The sequence below is a fragment of the Arachis stenosperma genome, chromosome 9 (genome assembly GCF_014773155.1).
Source record: "Arachis stenosperma cultivar V10309 chromosome 9, arast.V10309.gnm1.PFL2, whole genome shotgun sequence".
Classification (NCBI taxonomy): domain Eukaryota; kingdom Viridiplantae; phylum Streptophyta; class Magnoliopsida; order Fabales; family Fabaceae; genus Arachis; species Arachis stenosperma.
Genome location: NC_080385.1, coordinates 17,190,522 through 17,214,663, shown reverse-complemented (window position 1 = coordinate 17,214,663; position 24,142 = coordinate 17,190,522). Strand labels below are relative to the sequence as shown.

The 24,142-nt window shown below is 30.2% G+C and overlaps 1 protein-coding gene across 1 annotated transcript; it reads right to left on the bottom strand.

The window, feature by feature from the left end:
• Window positions 1–3,674: 3,674 nt before the first annotated feature.
• Window positions 3,675–17,139, bottom strand: LOC130949164 (uncharacterized). The gene is made up of 10 exons (XM_057877963.1): window positions 16,940–17,139; window positions 6,253–6,476; window positions 6,026–6,128; window positions 5,610–5,690; window positions 5,387–5,519; window positions 5,007–5,149; window positions 4,759–4,888; window positions 4,451–4,639; window positions 3,958–4,059; window positions 3,675–3,833 (listed from the first exon to the last, which is right to left on the bottom strand). The coding sequence occupies exons 1-10, from the start codon at window positions 17,137–17,139 to the stop codon at window positions 3,675–3,677; spliced, it is 1,464 nt and encodes a 487-aa protein (XP_057733946.1).
• Window positions 17,140–24,142: the final 7,003 nt, after the last annotated feature.

Here is a 24,142-nt window from a genome sequence, read left to right as displayed (position 1 = left end):
TATCCTAAATAAAAATTGGTTATATGTCTATTCTATGTTAATGTGTGTTAGTCTATTCACATCATTTAATTTGCATGGCCAAAATAAAAAAAGAATGCAACTTATGAAAATTATAAGTGTACATCTACAAATGATTTTATGACTACTAAAGGATAGAAGAAGATTTTGGATTAACTTTAATATTATTTAATAAACCCTTTTGAAACAAAATTATCCTCACATAAGAATTAGAAACTCGTTTACTCATTACAATATTAGATTTGACATTTTGAAATATTAGGTTATAATGAAAATTTTTTTATTTAAATGATTGTATAAATAAATATTAAAGTTTTAGTATTTTTAATTAAAAAAGTAATACAAAATATCTTTATTAATATTTTACTATATATGATATTATTTAGGGTTTAGGATTAAAAAATTAGTATTTATTGTTGATAGAATAAAAAATGTGATTTATGATTCAGGATTTATGAGTTAACATTTATGATTAAAATTTATTTATTTAGTGTTTTTTATTTAGGTTTGCAGTTTAAAGTTTAGGGTATAAGATTTAAGTTAGGATTTGGAGATTTTTTATTGCGGATTAAGGTTTAGAGTTTGTTGTCAAGAATTTAGGGATTTAGAATTTAGTAGCTTGGTTTATAAATTTTCAAACACCTTTTTTTTTAAGTAATTTATTATTTTTTATTAACTTTTTTATTTTATTTTATACTTTTATATATATGCTTAAATTATGCGATTTATTTTTTATAATAAAGATAATTTTTTAATTAGAAAATTATGTTTTAAGGTTTAATGAATTTGTAAAAAAGATAAAATAATAGAAGAAATTCAAGATTTTATTATTATTATTATTATTATTATTATTATTATTATTATTATTATTATTATTATTATTTTACTGAGATTTATAATTTTAATTCATTATTACTATGATAATATTATTGTGGTCCTATTTGATTTTTATGTACAAAACTATACAAATAACTACTACATACTCTAAACATCATGTCATATCCAAATATTATTATTATTATTATTATTATTATTATTATTATTATTATTATTATTATTATTATGGCCCAAAATAATTTTTGATCAATGGGTTCATCTTTAGAATAATTTGCTCCAATTACAAAATAAAATCAGCATGTCCAGGTCTAATGATAACAAAAAAATTATCTTCATTAAACTATTAACAACTACATAATATTTCCAACATAATTCCTGCCACCACTGCTACTTCACACTTTGTGTCGCTCCTGCAATAATAATACCAACACGTGTCTACTTTTCTTGTCACCACCTCATTTCAGTAGGCGCTAAAAAAATATTGTTTCAGCACCGTAGCATCATCCTTTCTTAAAAAGATATATTTGTTAAACATTATAGATGTTAAAATCTAGGTGTCATGTGCCAAATGGTGGAAACTTGAATTTGTTCCAAATTATATATATACTAGCAGAAGATCTGTGCAGCGTACGGGTTGAAAATTTCTGTTCCTTTTTTTGGATTTGTTTTTTTAATGTTCTTAGATTGTCATTTTTTACGTTAATAAAAAATACTTTTGTTATTCAATTTTTAACTAAATGTAACAGATTTATTTACTCTATCACCACTTAACACATAAGTATTTTTTCTAACTCTTCATTGTTTGCATAAGTATCGTTGCTTTTCAAAATATTAATTTTGATGAGCACATCTTAAAATTGGCTATAGAAATCCTGTCTCACAGAACATTGTATCTTGTTCAACTTCATAAATTATGTAACAAGAAATACAACTTAAAAATATAAACAACATAATTTAGAAGATAAACATAAATAAGAACCAAAACCAATATAATTTATGTATATAAAAAAAATTCTTTCATCGCATTAAAATTTAAGGAAGGGAGCAATTGAAATTGAACCGTATCGAATTTTATAGGTTTTTCCACGTATTACAACAAAAGTATATTATTATTCAAATACATAAAATTAAATTTTCTAACATTGAAATAAATAAGAGTCAAAAGTGAAAAAAGTAAAAATTGCTTTAGTTTCATACTTAAACTTAAAAAAAATATCTGGTTTTCTAATAAATTAAAAATGTTATCAGTAAGACATAATAATAACACAAAAAATTCATATTAGTTATTAGTTATAAGATAAACAAATAATATCAAGTTTAAAAAGAATTTCATACACATACGCAAGTCACTAATTTATTGTCCTAAGATATAAAATGTAAGTAATTCTCCTAACACAACTAACTCCATCAATTCCAGTAACTCCACCGCAAACAACACTTTGAAATCAGTGTACTCGGATACCGATATAAAAAAGGAAAAAAGAATAGTTAATTCATATATACAGGAAAGATATCCGAAAAAATCCTAATAAATTACAAATGATCAGATATAGTTGATATAAGACCAAAGAAAAAGGACAAAATATTTACCTTAATTCTTTGGAAGAACTGCTTCTTCCAAACCACCTGTTAGAAATGCATGCATCAATTTCGCAAGTCATATACTAAAAATTCTTAATTAGAACATAAACTCCACTCTTTACTAATAAAGTTACAACTGAAATTGTAGGTTACTCAAATAAAAGAAAACATCTGAATTTAGAAGTTTAGCAAGTAAAATATTAACAGAATGTCTAAGTCCAGCCAACTTACAACAACCCAATTCAAGAAAACTACAACACCATATCTTTAACACAAAGAAATTAAATCACACATTGTAACTGAACATTCTAGGCAAATCACATTAGCAACAACTAAATCTGATCCTAAATATTCATAGATGACGATGCCTCCTCATTATCATTCCAAGTTTCATCTATAGTTAAACTTACTCTACAGTATATCACCTAATCATAAGTAAACTGTTCGAGTTGAGTCACAAAAAACTGAAATTTTTTTTGTTAAAAATTTTTATTTATAATTTTGTGCCATTGATGTCAAAATTGTGTATTTAGAGAATTGCATATTTGACTCTCAAATTGACATGAGAAAGAGCCAATAAGATCCAAATATTTTTGAAATTACTTTATCTAATAAAAAAAACAATAAGTCGAATAGAAAGTCATGACTGATTTTGTAGTGTACATATATCCTTGTCGTCATTTTAACAAAGAATGAACTTTTTTAATACCTAAACTACATTAGTTATTCTAGACAAAATGCACCTAAAAAATCTATCAAAACAAAAAAAATGGCCAAAAGATCACTTCAAACCTATTCAATATAGATATATCAATAAAATACAAATCAATTCAACAACACATGAGTATTCAGTCATCTAAATACCACAAAGCATTCACTTGGCAAAATCACATAAGTTAAGAAATAAACTAAATTGTGGAAGGAGAGATTTTTATAGCATAAAAGAGCTACTGCATTTTATTGAATTTCAAAAAAATAAGTACAAACATAAAGGGCTAAATAGCTAATTTACCTAGTGGCTAATGATATTGTGTCTACACCCTAGCACTTAATCTATTACATGAGAAAGATGCCCAAAAAACTATCCAAACAACTTATACAAAACATGAAAACACACACATATTCTCATCCACTACAATCCGATGCATCAAATGCTATTACATGGACACAACCAAAATATCTAATGCCATAGATTAGTTCTACTCAGTAGCTCTAGTTAACTGCCATGGATAACCACCTCAATTAACCCCATGTCCAGAGGAGCCATCATTTCCCGAGCCACGAGACTCATCAGCTTCATCAAATTGCAGTCTCAAGGATCTTCTCAACCTCTTCAACGAAGGCTTCACATCTTTTTCAGTATCAAGAGAGCCTTGATTAAGGCCAACCACATTCTCCTAGTGTAAACAATTACATAAAAATATAAACCTAATTAGAGGGATACTTAATGAGTTCTAGTCAAAGGAACTTGATCATAAAATTAAGCGCCCTGTCAAAAAAAAAAATGGCAACACTACTCACTTCTTCACTTTCATGAACTTTATCACATGAATTTTCAGAACTATCCACTTCATTTAACTTATCAACCACAGCATCAGCAGACTTTCTCTTGAGGAGAGGACACTATTAAATAACACAACATATTAGGTTCAATTTAGGCACAACTCAAAAAAGGGTGAAAAGTAATACAGAAAAAATAATAGAAGAAACTGGAAGCATGGAACCTTAGCATCTTCATTAGCTCCAAGTCAACAACACTTGATTCCTTTTGGGTACATTGAGAAGAACCAGCAAAGAGCTCAGAGCAGCTGGAAGGAGTCAATCCTAAATTCGGTGATTTGGTAACTTTAGAGGGTTCCCCAAATGATCCATCTCCTTTTGGTAGAAACCCATCCTTGGATAATACAAAACACATCCAATATAAGACATGAATAAAGGTGGAACAACCAAAAAATGAAAAATTTAAGAAAGAATTTATTAAAATGAAATAATAGGTGCGAATTCCATTTTACACCTTTTCAGGACTCAAATCTAAACCAGAGAGCTCAAACATTCCAACTATTGCAGCATCATCACAATCACGCCTTACTGGATAAGTCCTTATGAATTTATCCATCCCAACAGGCCTACTAAGAACCTTGAACAACATAGTTTTTCCAACAATTTCTTGAAATATAGGAGAAGACTGTGTGCCAAACACAACCTACGAACAATATAAAACAGACACAATAGAAAAAATGAATCGGTAGAAACCGAAGGATAAGAAAACTCTTTAACAATAAACTTAGTAGATAAAAAGAATATAGCATTCGATTGACTTACATTAACATCCTTAAGATGTTGTTCAAACAGCTGGGCACAAGTCTTATTCAGTAGGTAACTTGCCTTACGATCAAAGATGACAAAAATAGAAATACCAGTGGAATCCTCAACCAACACCTTCACTCTAAACCTGAATTTTTTTAAGATGCACAAAAATACTGGCCTAAGGTTAACAACTACGCAGAAATAATTCACTATTTAACAAAATACAAAGGAAGCATTGTAAAATATTTATACCTAGGAGTCACATTTGAACATGAATGTTGCAAAATTGACAAAAGTAAATTCCAGTTTCTGCCTGAACACCTCTGCCACACACAGAAGCAGAGTACCACCAAGGACCATCCTCAACTATTTTAGCTATCTTCGCTAGTACAACAAAAGTTTCAGCCTAAAAATATAAGACCAGGTCTATAAATGTTAAGACATTATAACCAAAGATAGTTGTAATACAAACTAAAACTGAAAAACTAAAATAAATACCAACAGCATAGTATTTTCAAGTACAAAGGAGGACAAGAGGATTAATATCATTCCAAAATAAAGCAGTATTTACTAACGAATAGAAAAAAATTAACACAAATTATCAAGAGTAAACATGATAAAAAAAAATTAAACTGGTTCCAACCCGGTTATTATTATCAAGCGACTTCACAGTACACCTAGGTGTGAGCTTTATAAAATCTTCTTCTATTCCGATATTTTTTCCAGATTCAACAATGCCAATGGGTTGGGATGCACTAACTCCATGTGGAATAGAACTGTTAATAAATACAGCACCAACTCAAATAAGTAAACAATGACAGCAACAACAACAAAAAATACAACAGAAACTACACGTACAAAAATACCTTTTTTGAAAAGCTGCCACCTCTAGGATGTCAAGATTAAATCCAAGCTTTGATGCAAACATAACATTCTGAAGTCCAACTCTACTTGAAAATAAAAAATAGATACATTGGTTACAGGAATATAGTGGTAAAATCAAGTGAACTTAGATAACTGACACACATGAAATAAAATTTACATGATACAAACCTCTAAAAATCTTAATTTTGGCAAGTTGTAAAACCACAACTGGCTGTTTAACATACCCAGAAGACAGAAATCAATTAAGTTCATCAACATATTCACCAAATAAGGCACACCGAATCCTATGACTGAAAATAACCAACAAAATTACCTACACTATTAGAAACTTGACTATACAAACACACCGAAAACAAAAAAGAATCTTAATAAGAGGAAGAGGTAGAAATTAAAGAACGGTAACTCATTTTCAGCAAGTTCCATCACAGCCATCTTCATCTTCTTTCCATCTTTATCATATTCTTTCTCTTCCGACACAGAGACCAACAGACCCACCACATCTGAAATAAATATTAAAAAAACTATTAGGAAATAATGACAACAAAGCAACGTTCTACAAATCACAAAGAAATAAGATTGCAATCATTCTAGACAAAAAAAGTATGAGCAAATAGCACAACATACCAACTAAGAAATCATAATCCTCTTTGGTTTCCAAAAGTTCAGTGAATGGAGAGATTGTAAGAGCAGATTTTGGAATAAAATCGCAGATAGCATCCCTGACAGTGGTCTTGAATTGAAAAATCAACTTAATCTGATTCCTAGTGGCCCTATAAGATCTTTGGTTTCGCACAACAGAGAAGAGCTTCATTACATATACTCGACCTTCGGAGAGAAGTTGTTTGAACCTGTAAATCATAGTCTTCTAAACAGTAGTTTGTATCTTGCACCCCTACCAATCAACATAAATTATACTAAAAATCTGATAAATGACAAATCGAATAAACAGAAAAACAAATTTAAATGAAACAAAATTTTAGACCTCGATATAAAAAAGGTAAGGAGAAACACATCTAAATACAAAAGACAAACAGCCAAAAATTTTTAATAGATTTAGACCACTATAACTCACAGAGTCATCAACCAAAATCATCTCCATAGAATTTGGGAGAAGCTGACCAGTAAAAGTAGGAACATTACAAAGCTTAATCACCCTAACTTTGAGGTTCCATGCTTTCTTCTCAGGATTAATCTTATTAACCATATCCATGGTAGTTGTCATATTGAAATGCAATTAAACGGATGAAAGAGAAAACAGATTTTAGTCAGTCAAACAGCAACTAAAAAACACATATAATAGCAACATGAATGTGAGAAAAATCTGCCATGATTAATGGATTCTGCCTTTATTTATAAACATAAATCAATTGAGTAATTTGAATTTTGAAATCCATAAAACTCTTATTTTGGGAGGGAAAAAAAAGAAGCAAGATAGACATTTGAAAGATATTGATGTTGATTCACCTTAGATATCAATCAAAATATATTTGCGGGCTCCACTAAATAATCCTATATATAGGACCTAAGATAACAACAATTGATACACAAATAAAGTGTATAAATGGTAAGCTATATTAACCCCAAGTTATCTTCTTTATAAATTATAAGTTAATGGGAGAAGAGATGATGGGATGAGAAGAGGATAAGAGAGAATAGACAGATAACAAAGATAACATGAGGTAACACCTAGAGAAAAGCGAGAACTAAAAATAAAAAGAAAACTTATGCATAGATTTAGGAATGCTAGACTTAGATGACGACACCTTTTAATATAGACATCATTATTTGATTAGGCTTCCTATATAATTATATTTTCAATGGAAAATATATCATATTCCTAAAGAAGATACATACAAGATAATTATCTATCTATGTAATGAAATACCAAAAAACAAAGTGGCCATCAATAAAGTTCAAAAATTGAGCTTAAAAAAAAGATACATTTAAAAGGGTGAAAGAAAAAATAGATTTCAATTAATAAAATAAACTCTATAAAAAAATAATACAATAGGCCAAATAAATGTGAAAAAACTGCAAATCAACAAATGAGTTATGGCTTTATGTATAAACATATATCAATTAAGAAATTTGAATTATGAAATACATAGAATCTTTACTTTGGGGTGGGGGGGGGGACGAAATAAGTAACATAGAAATTTGAAAGATAATTAGTGACCTCAGATATCTAGACATCTAGCGAAAGATATTCACGGTCCCCAATAAGTAATCCTCTCTATAGATACTAAACTAAGAACAATAGATATAAAACTAGAGATATGTAATAAACAGCCGCCCCTATCAGTAATCTTTTCTATACATCCTAAGCTAGCAGCAATATAGATGAGTAAGAAAGAGAATAGGAAGAGAATAAAAAGAGAGGGAAGTGGAAGTTAACAAAAACATGAGGTGACACTAAGGGAAATGCAAGAACCAGAATAAGAAGAAAGCCTATGCCTAGATCCAGGAATGGTAAACTCATGTAATGAGCACACCTTTTAGTTTAGATATTATTATTTTAGTAGGCTTCAAATATATTTAGATTTCCAATGAAAAAATATATCATATTTCTAATGAAAATACACACAAGCTAATTTTTTATCTAGTTAAATACACAAGAATAAATACGACATCAATAATTCTAAAACTAAAAGCTAAATCTAAATAACTCAATCAATTGTACCACAAATTACAAAAAATAAATAACTAAATCTAAATAACATCCAAGTTCAATTCAAGTGGTGTATAATAATACAAATAAGGATATGCTTCTCACTAATTTTATTTCAAAAAAGAGGAAAACAGAAGATGTATTTCTTAAATAAATAACCAAGAAGATAAAAATAAAAAAATAAGAAAAACAGAAAAGGAACAAAGTAAAGAATAATTACAAAACACGTGACGACTTTTCAGAATACAAATTAAAGAAGCCAGCACCTGAAATTGCACCGTATAAATTTAGAACGATTATTTGTTATAGAAATTAAAAAAATTTAGAGAGAGAAAGTACATTGGATTGAATTTTATAGGAATTTTTCTGTTTTTACCACAGACGCTTAGAAATCAAGTGCATAAAATTGTATCATTTAAGAGTTAGAAAAATAAGAGTTAAGAGTTCCAGTGCGAAGCAAATGGTTAAAAAAATTCCAGAACAACAACAGTTGAGGAAGCAAATGAGGAAGCCAACAGTTGAAATTGAACCATATCGAATTTATAGATTTTTCCACTTTTTACAACAAAAGAACTTTATCATTCAAGTGCATAAATTATATCTTTTAAGATTGAGAAATATAAGAGTCAAAATTGAAGAATATGGGATCAGTAATCCAAAGATTAAAAAATGATTTAGTATCATCAGTGAAAAAAATAAATATCTAAATTTTTATTAAAGTTAAAAATTTTATTTGTGATATACCATCTTAAAAAATACACGTTTTACAGGACAAATGTGACAATAAAAATAAATTTCATCCAAAAATATTCATCAAAAAAGTTCAGACATCCAACAAACTCAATGGATTATTTGGAAATGAAATATAAACTCCATACACAAAGAGATCACAATTTATCATAGTTTATACACAAATAGGTCAAAGGGAAAATTATTTACCTTAACTTTCTAGAAAATTTTCTGACCCCATTTCCATATGCAATAAAACTGTATTGCAATTTGAGAACCGAAACCAACAACAACCTCAATCGCTCTCTTATACATCTTTATCCACGAAGAAATCACATTATAAAAAAGTTAATTGGCATCCAAATATCAACATAAGTGGAGGATAACATTATCATAATCACATACAAAATCCATAACAACAACAGTTGAGGAAGCAAATGAGGAAGGCAACAGTTGAAATTGAATCATATCGAATTTTATAGATTTTTTCACTTTTTACAACAAAAGAACTTTATCATTCAAGTGCATAAATTATATCTTTTAAGATTGAGAAATATAAGAGTCAAAATTAAGGAATATGGAATCAGTAATCCAAAGATTAAAAAATGATTTAGTATCATTAGTGAAAGAAATAAATATCTGATTTTCTATTAAAGTTAAAAATTTTATTTGTGAGATACCATCTTAAAAATACACGTTTTACAGGTCAAATGTGACAATAAAAATAAATTTCATCCAAAAATATTCATCAAAGAAGTTCAGACATCCAACAAACTCAATGGATTATTTGGAAATGAAATATAAACTCCATACACAAAAAAATCACAATTTATCACAGTTTATACACAAATAGGTTAAAGGAAAAATTATTTACCTTAACTTTCTTGAAAATTTTCTGATCCCATTTCCATATGCAGTAAAACTGTATTGCAATTTGAAAACCGAAACCAACAACAACCTCAATTACTCTCTTATACATCTTTATCCACGAAGAAATCACATTATAAAAATGTTAATTGGCATCTAAATATCAACATAAGTGGAGGATAACATTGTCATAATCACATACAAAATCCAGAACAACAACAGTTGAGGAAGCAAATGAGGAAGCCAACAGTTGAAATTGAACCATATCGAATTTTATAGGTTTTTTCACTTTTTACAACAAAAGAACTTTATCATTCAAGTGCATAAATTATATCTTTTAAGATTGAGAAATATAAAAGTCAAAATTAAGGAATATGGGATCAGTAATCCAAAGATTAAAAAATGATTTAGTATCATCAGTGAAAGAAATAAATATCTAATTTTCTATTAAAGTTAAAAATTTTATTTGTGAAATACCATCTTAAAAATACACGTTTTACAGGTCAAATGTGACCATAAAGGTAAATTTCATCCAAAAATATTCATCAAAGAAGTTCCGACATCCAACAAACTCAATGGATTATTTGGAAATGAAATATAAGCTCCATACACAAAGATATCACAATTTATCACAATTTATACACAAATAGGTCAAAGAAAAAATTATTTATCTTAACTTTTTTGAAAATTTTCTGACTCCATTTTCATATGCAGTAAAACTGTATTGCAATTTGAGAACCGAAACCAACAACAACCTCAATCGCTCTTTTATACATCTTTATCCACGAAGAAATCACATTATAAAAAAGTTAATTGGCATCCAAATATCAACATAAGTGAAGGATAACATCGTCATAATCACATACAACTTACAACAAAAATTATGAAAATTTATTTACATAAAAAATAGCAGTTTAAAACAAAACAATTAATCTCACAAAAGCCTGTAAATTTTGAAAGACATTCAAAAATCCTAAGAATAAATAACTGAAAATTCATAATAATGGTAAACACAATAATGCATAGAAAACATGATGATACAAAACAAAATAAAAAATTTTAATAAAACAAATAAATAAACGTGAAAGTATGAGTTCCACCCGACAAAAATCCAAACCACTTTCTTAGATCTTTTATTTAGCATAAAATAAATAAATAAATAAATAAATAACCCAAAGATTTGCGAAACAGACAAATAAGACAAAAAATCAGCGGCCAAAATTGCACATTATAAACATATTAACTTATCTTTTTTCACTCCTTTGAATAAGAAAAAAATTGAAGATTAATTCAGCAACTACATTTTGCAATTAAAATAAAATGATACAGTTTGCAGCCGTTGTGAGAAATAAACATGTCTAAGCCAAAGGAGATCAACACAAAAATAAGTAGAATGAAAAAGAAAATTAGAAGATCAAGTTCAGCGACAATCATTCAATTAAAAACATAAGTATTCAACATTGAGCTATTATCGGGATAAGCTATGTTCGACTCGCCTTTCCAATTTCCGAGTTTTAGGACATGACCTGCTACCAATGAAATTAGGTTAATTTTCTAGGCGTCAAATTTAATGAAACAACAAAAATAACGAAGAAGAAAAAACGACGACTGCAAACAATATACGAACCATATTATGAAAATCAGAGTTGAATCCATAGGGTTTGGGAGAAACCGCGATAGAGACGAAGACAACCATAGATTAAGGCATTCATTCTCTTCTGTCACACACCAAACATCAAATCAAAGACCCCAAAACACAGAGGAAGCACTAAATCAAAGAGATTAAAGATCCAGTACTAAACAAAGTATCAGATCGTGAAAATCCTTGCACGAGGAGAGCGCTTCCTGAGATTTCGATCGCGCATCTCTCACCAAGTTTATTGACGTTCGTTCGTGCCTGAAGCCTGCAACAGAGACTGTAGTCGCTCATCATCGCCCTAATCTTATCCGCTGAAACAAACCGGTGCCATCCCCATGATTTTTCTCTCAGACGAAAAACCCGCTTATCTCGATGAGTTAGGGTTTGCACATGGGGCTTAAGGAAATGTGGGTTTTGGTGGGTTAGGGTTCACACATGGGGTTAATGAAATGTGGGTTTGATACTGCGTGAGACGAATAAAAAGTTCCTTAATGGCCAAACGGGATAAAAACAACTGTGGTGTGGGTTATCGAGGAGAGAACGAAAGAGAAGATGGGATTTAGGGATTTCAAGCGAGAGAGAGAGTGAGTCGAGGAGACGACCTAAAGCAAAAGATAGATAATAGAAGGAGAATGTAACATGTTTACATTACTCACCTTTTCAATTTTTTTAATTTGAGAAATTGAGAGACTGACACGTGACTTCAGGAGCCACGATAATTATACAAGTAATATATATATATATATATATATATATATATATAATGTTAAATTAATTTAATAAGATTAAACATATGAATAGATAAAAAAGGAAAGAAAAAGGTTATGTATATTTGTTATGTCGTATTAGTAGAATCCTACATCACAGGGCTAATTTTTTTGAATTTTGGGTAAGTTCTCGTGTAATGCTTCAATATTAGATGTTATGGTGTTTTATAAAAATTTGGGGGCTAATAATTTATAGGGGACAAATTGCTGTAGCTATTTTTTTAAAATTTATTTGTAGCAATATGTGAGAAATATATTGTATTAATTTAATATTAAAGTCACAATACATGAAAAATGTGTTGACAATATACAAGACGCAAATTGACAATATATGGAGGCTTATTGTATTTTTTAGATTAAGAAAATATAATTGAATTGTTATAAAAGGAAGAACAAATTTATTAGATTGAGTGTAAATGTTTGTGTGAGTATTTTATTTCCTTGAGTAAGAATATAAAAATAGAGAGAAGTGTTAATTTGAAAATATATTATAACAGTCAAATATTTTTCTAAACATTTAAGGGCGTGAGTTTTATATGTGAAAATTTAAGTGATGATGTTATTCATTTTGCAATGACATATGAGGAATTTAAGAGTATACTTTGTAATGTGTTGATAATCAAGTATTAAAGAGAGTCACAAATATTCTTATAAACATCATGTGTTAGTATTTGGTGGTTTCGTTCAGTTTTAAATAATGTATGTGGTTGATCAAATAAGTATGCAAAGGATGTTTTCGTTCTACCAGCAAATATAAGCACAAGTATCAGTTATCAAGTTATATGTTGAGTTTGAAGAATTAGTTGAGGTTGATTTATTGGAGTCTAACATCGACTAGACAGTTTATAATACTGAAAGCGAAGACAAATTTAAAGGCATTTATCATATTGTTAGTCCAACTGAAGATGTGGACGAAAATGATATTATAGTTGATCCTGACGTTGCAGATGTGATAAACGCACTAGCGAATCAACATCTATTTGGAGAGCTTTTTTTCATGCACGCTTTGGATCTAGATGTTATGAATGCACAAGAATTTTTTGAGTATGTCAATTCAGGTAAGTAGTCTTTTTATTATTATTAGTATTATAATAATAATTATTAGTTTTTGTTGTTGTTGTTGTTGTTGTTGTTGAATAATATAGTAATAGTCAGAATTATTTTTTGTTATTATTAGTGTAGACCTTGTTGTTGTTACGAACATTGACTTTGTCATCGGCATGGAGTTCAGTTCTAGAGAGATTGTGATTACAGTAATTAAATATTATACCATTTGTTAAGGGTGTAGATTATCGGGTGTGTGAATCTGAGCCAACCACATTTTATGCTAAGTGTGTATAATACAGAACAAATTGCAATTGGCTTATCAGGGTTAGTCTTATTAAAAAAAATTGTTGTTGGGTTATAAGGCGATACGGTAGTCACATATGCACTAGAACTACAATTTCTCAAGATCATGCCTAGCTAAACTCAAACATGATTGAAGAGGTGATAAAGTCATTAGTTGAAGCTGGTCCATCTTTAAAGGTGAAATTTTGTGACTGCTGAAGTGTAGTCAAAATTCAATTATACGATAAGTTATCGAAAAGATGGTTGGCTAAGCAAAAGACAATTGCAAAAATTTTTTGTGGTTTCTTGAATCTTTCTAGCATCTCTTTATAAGAGATCAAGAAAGCCTCAGCTTAAGTGACTATGTAGTTAGAAATTTTGGACATTACATATGATATGTATCCTGAATATTCCTCTAGTAAGCCATCAAGAATGGCTTGAATATGATCATCAGGTTGAAGAGGATAACTGATAGCATTAAGAGAATCTACAATTTTTTGGATTTTGGTAAGAACTTCTAAAACTGTACCTATTTTTTGAACAACTCTTAATTGATATTTGAGACTTTGGATTCTTGTTTTAGAGGTTGAAGTGAAAAACGTTTGAGTGAATGACCATGCTGCATGAAATTATTTGAATTTCATCAATTTTGTTTTGGATGATGATGACACTAATGCATTTAACCAAGTAAGGTTGCTAAATCTTGTTGATTCTATTCTTTAAATTTTTAGAAACGGTTCTTGCAGCACGTTCAACATTTGTGGAAAATATTGGAAGGACTTTGGTGGCATCAATATGATTAAGCATGCCAATACTCTTAATAGTGAGCAGAGTCTGGTGTTGTCATGTAGAGAAATTATTGTTTTCAAGCTTCTCAGAGAAATGAATAAGAGCAATTTTATTCGAGAAGGTGTCAGCAAGAATAAGTGCCATAGCAAAAAAGCAGTAGTACACTGGAGTAGAATGAAAAATTGTGAAAAATAATAAACAAAAGATAGGTTCTTGAATGAACAAGAAGACAAAGAAAAGAAAAAGAAAAGAAATTAACGAAGAAAAATAAATTAGTAACCAGCTCTTATACCAAATAGGAATATAACCGAACTAAGATATCACTTCTAGAAAAAAAAATCAATAAACATTATTATTGGAAGCTTACAATATCAATATATATATATATATATATATATATATATAACAAATTTTGAAAAAATGGACCTAATATACTTTGGTCATACTTCAAGTCCATTCAAGGCTATCTCAGTACCTCCTCATATGTAAGAATATCCTTTAGTAATCGCTTGGTGACGATTTGGATTTTTGACGGTTTAAAATTTCTCAAATAAAATCTCGTTGTAAAGTATAGTTTCTAAACCAAACAATAATCCTTTCGTACAAAAAGTTGTTTGTCACTAGTACAAACCCCTAAATTTATAAACCGAAGTATTGGACCTCGGGTCGTTCTCCCTAGGATTTACAATAAAGTGTCTTGTTATTGGTTGTGAGTTGTTTTGGGGTTTTTGAGATTTTAGACAAGAAATATAAATGGCAAAGAAAATAAACTAACAACTAATAAAACTCTTGGCAAGATATGAGAACTAGAAGTCCTATCCTAGTTATCCTTCTCAATTGTGATGAGAATTGTGTATTGCTCCCACTTAGTTAACCTCTAACCATGGAGGAAAGTCAAGTGGATGAATCAATTTGATTCCTCAAGTCCCTATCAACTCCTAAAGGAATGACTAGCTTTAGAGGCATTCAAATCAATTAGCAACTTCTAATTATCAATCAACAAAGGAATTAGATAACTCAAGAGTCACTAATTACTCTACCTAGGCCAAGAGGAACAAAACCTACACTAAAATCCAACCAAGCATTTCATCAAACACTTGGAAGGCATAAAAGGAAAACATAGTAAATCAACAACAAGAATGAAATCTAACAACAATTATTGAAAGGAATTAACAACACAAATCAAAAGGAACACAATTATTATGATTTACCTTTATTGAATTGGAAGAGGGTAAAAGAAACAATACTAGATTTATAACAAAATACAAGAACAACATAAAGGAGATTACACCAAAAGAATAGGAGAAGAATGAATGTAACAACAAGGAATTGAGAAGATAGAAGTAGAAGAAGATGAATCTAAATCTAAATCTAAGAACTAAACCTAATTCTAATCCTAATTCTAGAGAGAAGTGAGAGCTTCTCTCTCTAGAAACTAACTCTAACTACTAAACTAAACTAATGGTAACTAACATGTGTTTCCCTCTTCACTCCTTGGGTTAAATAGCATCAGAAATGAGTTGGATTGGGCCCACAAGGCTTCTAAAATTGCTGGCCACGTGTTGCATTAAGTGGGTCATGTGCCACCATCGGCGCATCCGCGTACCGTGCGCGTGCGCGCCCCTATGCGCGATGCAACTATGGCAAATCTTATATCGTTTCGAAGCCCCGGATGTTAGCTTTCTAACCCAACTGGAACCGCATCATTTGGACCTCTGTAGCTCAAGTTATGGTCGTTTAAGTGCGAAGAGGTCGGCTTGACAGCTTTCCGGTTCTTTCATTTCTTCATGAGTTCTCCAACTTTTCATGCTTCTTTCTTCATTTCCTTGATCCAATCTTTGCCTCCTAAACCTTAAATCACTTAACAAACATATCAAGGCATCTAATGGAATCAAGGAGAATTAGATTTAGCTACTTTAAGACCTAAAAAGCATGTTTTCACTCTTAAGCACAATTAAAGGAGAAGTTATAAAACCATGCTATTTCAATGGATAAATGTGGGTAAAAGGTTATAAAATCCCCTAAAATCAATACAAGATAAACCGTCAAAACGGGGTTTGTCACTTGGTATGAGAGATGGTCCATTTTTTGTATCTGTAAAATTGCAAACACTAATCAATTCAGGCTGACATAAAGTGAAACCCTATTATTTTAAACTGATATATTTAAATTATATATTTAAACAATGCATATTAAATAATATATATTAACATATTACTTTAAGTAATTTTACCTGCATGGAAGTAGAAAGCTTGGCTGCAATGGCACCGGTGCTAGGAACGGTAACTGTTTCCAAGCCTATATACAAAAGAGCATATTGAGTCATCCACTTCCTTGCAATCATAAGGTGATGTCCGACATAATATCCTATACAAATGTGCCACCCAAGCGGAACCCCAACTAAAGCCTCTAATCTCATCAAAATTTCGGAATAGAGGCAAGAACTTCCAGCGGATTGTCGTTTCTGACTTGTCACAAAATAAATTTGTCCCAAACAATAAAAATATATAAATCTTTACGTACATTTGTTTTCCGAGTGCGGTATCCAACTGCATGTGCTGCTTTAGGGTGCGGAGCCAAGCAAGTTTGACACCACTTCCTTTGTGATCAGCTGCAGTAGGTACAATACCAAATTGTATTGTGAATTCATTTTCGAGGCCAGTAGTGCTACTATCTTTAAATTCTAACACCAGCATACCAACTATCAAGAGTTCAAATATCATTGCAACATCTTCCAAGATAATCGTGCATTTACTGGGTCAAAGGAAAAACGTATGGATTTTTGGACGCCACTGCTCAATAAAGACATTCGAAAGTGCGTTGTATAAAATAAATTTTTTAATTTGAGATATGTTATAGAATCTACTATTCCGTAATTCAATTTCAACATGAACTCACATGCATCTTGGTGGAGATGTCTTGATTCCAAATTTCTTGAACTCTGAAACAAAGTGAAAAATATAATAAATAATAATAATAACAACAATAATAATAATAAATGAACAAATATAAAAAATAATTACATATGGTGGACGCTCAAATTATTCAACAATATAATCTTAAAGACACGTAATGTCACGGACCATCTTCTGCTTCTATTCTTTCTAAAAATAAAATTAATTATATTATTATATAAGGCGACTAAGAAAGAGACAAAAGTGGCTGTAAGTGAAGTAAGAACAAGAGCATACGAAAGTCTCTACCAGTCTTTGGGCACGAAAGAAGGAGAAAAAGGTATATATAGAATCACAAAGAGCCATAAAAGAAGAACGAGAGATTTGGATCAGGTTAAGTGCATAAAGGATAAGGATGGAGAGGTGCTGGCTCAAGAGGAGAAGATTAACGAAAGGTGGAAGAGCTACTTCTACGAGTTATTTAATGAAGGACATAAGACTCTTTTGAGCCTTGGTCGGTTATGCACAAGGGAAGAAGATCAAAACTTTGACTACTATCAAAGGATTCGAGACTTCGAGGTAAAAGAAGCTCTAAAGCAGATGAAAAATAGCATGGCAATAGGACCTGATAATATTGCGATTGAGGTTTGGAAGAGCCTTGGAGAAAAAGGCATCAACTGGTTAACCAAGCTTTTTAATGAGATTTTAAGGTCAAAGAAGATGTGTGATGAATGGAGAAAGAGCACCTTGGTACCTATCTACAAGAATAAGGGGGATATACAAAGTTGTGGAAACTATAGAGGGATCAAGCTCATGAGCCATACCATGAAGTTATGGAAAAAGGGTGATAGAACGGAGGTTGAAAAAAGAGACACAGGTAACAGAGAACCAATTTGGATTTATGCCAGGAAGATCCACCACCGAAGTGATATACCTGTTAAGAAGGATGATGGAGAGGTACCATAGTAATAAAAGAGGTCTACATATGATGTTTATTGATTTGGAAAAAGCGTACGATAGGGTGCCAAGGGAGGTCTTATGGAAGGTCTTAGAAAAGAAGAGAGTAAGGATCGCATATATTCGTGCAATTAAAGACATGTATGATGGGGCCACAACTAGTGTGAAGGCTCAAGGTAGTGTAACAAACGAATTTTCTATTGGCATTGGATTACACAGGGATCATCCTTAAGTCCATACCTTTTCACATTAGTATTGGAAGTACTCACAGAGCACATCCAAGAACCTGTGTCATGGTGCATGCTTTTAACCGATGATATCATCCTTATGGGAGAGTCAAGGGAAGACCTAAATAAGAAGTTGGACTTATGGATAGAAGCTCTAGAAGTGTATGATCTGCGCATCAGCCGTAGCAAGACAAAATATATGGAATGCAAGTTTGGTCTGAGAAGGGAAAACCCTAATATAGAGGTGAAGATTGAAGAAAGCATCCTATGAAAAGTTAAAAAGTTAAAAATTTTAAGTATCTTGGGTGCATCACACAGGATAATAGAGAGATTGAACAGGATGTAAAACATAGGATCCAAGCAGGTTGGTCAAAATGGCGGAGTGCATCTGGTTTTATATGCGACAAAAAAGTGCCTTTAAAACTTAAAAGTAAATTCTATCGCACTGCTATAAGACCGGCTATGCTTTATGATACGGAGTGTTGGGCGGCCAAAGGAGAGCACGAACATAAGCTAAGTGTGTCAGAGATGAGGATGTTGAAATGGATGAATGGTCATACGCGATTGGATAAAATAATGAACGAAGATATAAGGGAGAGAGTTGGAGTAGCACCCATTATGAAAAAGATGATAGAATCGCGTCTCAGATGGTTTGGACATGTGAGAAGAAGACCGACAGAACACCTAATCAGGAGGGTGGATGAGATGGAAGATGGACAAGGGATGAAAGGCAGAGAAATACCTAAGAAGACTATCCATGAGGTGGTCAAACAAAATATACATGTAAACGGTCTCTCTGTAGACATGATACATGACAGAACTCAATGGCGTCGTTTGATTCATGTAGCCGACCCCACCTAGTAGGACAAGACTTTGTTGTTGTTTTATTGTTGTATTATATAACCTATATGTAATATCTAATGGATATGTAATATAATATATATTTCTTCTCTAACATTAAATATATATATATTAAGCTATATTTAAATAATATTATTTAAATATATTACAAATTATTTCTCTAACTCCTACCATGTACTTACAAATTATTTGAATATATTACATATTTTAAATATATTTAAACAATATACGTTTAATTATATTTAATGTTATATAAATGATCTATTTAAATATATTAAAATATATATTTAAAAAATAAAAAAATTATAATATGTTAAAATAATATAATTAATATATTTAAATAATATATAATTTCAAATTTTATATTTTACCACTAATAGTTTTAAAACACTATTATCGCTAATTATTTGATATATATTTATATATGTTTAAGTATTTAAATATATTTAAATTAATAATAAATAAATATAAAACATGTATTCGATATTCGGTATTCAGTTTTTAAAAACATATATAATATTTTAAATTATTTGAAAATTTTTTAAAATAATATATATATATATATATATATTTCATCTAACACTAACTAATATGTACTAAGCTTAATACCGGTGCTACTAACAATTAGGTAACTAACACAAACTAATTTTAAAAACAATAATCTAAACCTAAATGATTTAAATTAATTTCAGATTTAAATATATGAAAATTAAAAATATATTTAAATTTAATATATATTTAAATTCAAATTTAAATGTATATTTAAATTCAAAAGAAATTTAATATTTAAATTCAAAATATATTTAAATTTAAACATATATCCTTTTTTAAATATTTAAATATTTTTAAATAATATATTATATAAAATATATTTAATATATTTTAAAAAGTATATTTAATATATTTTAAAAAGTATATTTAGATATATTTATTATTCATAAAACAAAAATATAGCTAAATAATAATTTCATCTAACACTAACTAACTAATACCTACTAAGCTTAATACCGGTTCTACTAAAATTAGCTGACTAACACAAACTAATTTCAAAAACAATAACCTAAAGAATCTAAATTATTTACATTAATTTCATATGAGAAAGTATGGAGAAACAATTATGTATGCGAATAATGTGAATAATAAATTTAAAAAAATTAAAATTAAAAATTAAATTCTTAATTAATTATTCAATTTTAAAATTTAAATTTAAAAAATTAAGTTTAGCAATTACACACGTTTATATTACGTACGATTACATCCAATTTTATCATAATCTCCCAACCTCTGTTTCATCTCCACAACTTGTCGCTGCCTCCCAGGCTCCGGAGACTGTACCGACACTGCCGCACCCACACGCCATTCTGCCGTTGCCTGGCCGCAAGCCGTTATCCATCTGCAGTCTCTGAAGTCGTAACGTGAATAGCAACCCAAAACTCGTCGCTGCCAGCCCATCCGCCGCTTCACCTTCCTGCTCTCTAGTCTAACGCTGCCCAGACTCCAGCACAAACGTTTTCACAGTCTAACCACTGCTCCAATAACTGGCCATAATGTCTTGTCCACGTATATTGGTCTCATAGAAGATATTTTCGTCGAGACTCTCCATGAGTTGAGCAGTAATGGCAGATCCTCTGAGTTTCTGGTTGAGATGAAAAAGCTCGCATTCAATCACCACCATCTTTTTTGGCTTTCATGATCATGATCACGTTGATCTTGGCATGGTGGACAACTTATACACAATCTTGAATCCAGGAATGAAGTCCATGGCCATCAATCTTCTTGGATTTGCCTTCTATAAGGCACTCAAGGTCTCTCTCTCTATAAATCCCCTTTGCTGATGCACCCCCTTCGTCAGCCGTGCCGACATCACCCATAGCTACAACTGCACCCATGCCTTCCCCTCACGTGCCCATTGATAGCTGTTTATTTCAATAGGTTGGCGGATAATTATTATAATTCTTACGAGGATGGTTAGTTTAAGTATATATAATTAACAAATGCTGGATATTTATTTCATTAGGTAGGTAAATGGTTATTTTAACAACTATTTGGATAGTTGTTTGTTGGATTTGGATCTATCTCAAATTTTCCAGATGCCATGAGATTGGTGTCCGATGAGTGAGATGATGGCAGATAGTTTGGAGAGAAGAGGGTGTTTGGGTAAAATTTTTTGGTAAGTTAGGGTTTGAAATGATTAATTATTCGAAATAACTGTGTAAATTTTTTTTATTTAGGTAATTTGGAGAGTTATATTGGGTCAAATTTACAACTCATTATTCACATTATTCAAATTTTTCATTGTCTCCTTAACAAAATTAATTTCATATATATATATATATATATATATATATATATATATATATATTAATACTAATTTCTAATTAATGACAACATCATATATCTAAACATACAATATAAGTATATTTTTTAATTATATATTATTATTCTGCTACAGATTTAAAAATAAAAAAATACATAATTAATCTATTAGTTATATTATTATCATTAAATAACTTATTTATTAAATAGACTGAGAGAAAAAAAAAAGAAAAGGTAGTTGAGTAGTAAGGTTGGTACTGCTAACTGAATAAAAAAAATAAAAAAAAAACTTGATAAATCAGAGAGGGAGAGTTAGATTGAATGTGAAAGTTGAATGAAAGTTTGAATGTGTGAAATAAGAGAGAGGACATATTTACCTTTACTTATTGAGAGAAAATGAGTGTTGCACGGTATTTACGGGCCTGCAGAGATTGAATACGTGTTGTGCATGCACGCAATACGTACCTTGCGTATTGTCAGCACAATATAGAACGATATTTCTAAAATTATGTAAAACACTTTTTTAGTAATATATTGGTAGAACATAATTTACTCTTCAATATTAAAATAAAAAAATTCACATTATAGTACTACTAACTATGTTAGAAGGCATTTAATAAATAATTACTCCTAGATGTGTTATGAAAAATAAATTTTTAATGGATAAAAAAAATTGTCGAAAAGGGTGATGTAAATATTTTGGTTATTACTATATGTTTTCAGTTTTTTTGTCTTATTAACAAATCAGTCTAGTTACTTGTTGAATTAACGGGGCTAAAAGTCTAAGAAAAAAATTACAATAATCTAATTATTCTGGATAAAAGAACTCTTCTAGAGTCATCATAAATAATCTATCTCAACTTTGGAGAAGGAAGATCTAGGAAGTGAAATTCTGGTTAACAAACGAAGTTCTCTTTTATCAGTAGGTCAGCGCCTCTAATTTCTTTCCATAACTTTAGCTATGCTTTTGGGTTCTAAGTTCTAACTATTGGATCTGAATGATTATTGCATTATTTTCAATAAGATATTATTTTTAAAACTGCTTTGGAGTCAATTTCAAGAACTATCTTTTTCAATTCCAATTCTTAGACCATCTAAATATCATGAAGGATTTTTCATATTTTTGTTTGAAAGGCAGTGCAGACTCCCACAGTAGTTTGGAAATCTACATTTAGATATGTATTTTGTTTACAAATTTCAATAATTTTTTTCTGTGTTTTATGCTATCCATTGGATCTAAATTTGTATTCAAAGACTAGTCTAATAAAATAAGAAAATATCACTACAACAAAACAGCATTTTGGCGACGGTTTTTTTTAATGCTTGGCGACGGTTTTAGCCGTCACTAAATGGTTTTGCGACGGTAAAAAAAAGCGTCACAGATTTGAGCGTCGCCAGCTGACATAGTGACGGTTTTGGACCACCGTTGGTAAGAAGTGTCGCTAAATTGTTTGTGACGGTTTTTGAAGTATAAAACCGTCACTAATCTGTAACACTTGTAAAGTTGCTTTTTAGGCTGCATTTCGCGACGTTTTAAAACTGTCGTTAAATTACTAATTTCTGTGACAGTTTTTCTTTATATTTCATGACTATTTTAAACCGTCACTAAGTTACTAGTTCTTATGACAGTTTTTAGGTATATTTAGTGACAATTTAAACCATCACAATATTTTTAGTGACGATTTTTTGATTTAAAACCGTCACTAAGTTACTAATTCCTATGACAGTTTTTTCCAGTATTTAGTGACTGTTTTAAACTGTCATAATCTCTCCAACATCAATGTTTTGTTTTATTAATTATTAAAAAAATTATTTCTATTATAAATAATAATTTATTTGTCTATCAACAAAATAAATGGCATTATATTTCAACAAATTTAAACTCAATCTCACAAGTTTTACAAAAATAGAAACAATATATTTCAAAAGTTGAATTCTACAAATTTACATAGTCATAATCCATAAAATGTAAATTCAAAAATTCCTAACTTAATCGAAACATATAAAGCTAACAATTGTACTTGTAACTTAATCCTCAACTTTTCTCCTCAACTTCACTTCACATTCAACCTCAATAGTATCAAACTTCAACAATTACTTCACAAGTAACTCTTGTCTTCTACAAATGAGAGAATGCAATGATTAGAATGCATTCACGAATAAAGGGACTTGCAATGAAACATGAAATATAGGAAATTAGAAATATCCAAATAAAGATTACCACCAAGACTAATGCGCATTTGAATTTGTTTGAAATACATGGCATAACCCCAAGCTCATAAAAATTTACAATTAAATGAACTTATAAGGTTTTCAGGTTTAGGATTTGGGATAAAGGTGTGGGGATGGAACCATTAACTGATTTAGTATGAAGGGGGGTTATATACAGTAATTTTTGGTTTGGAGAAACAGGGAAAACATACCACTGCTATTGATGACATGGAGAGAAATGAGCCAACAAAAACACCTTC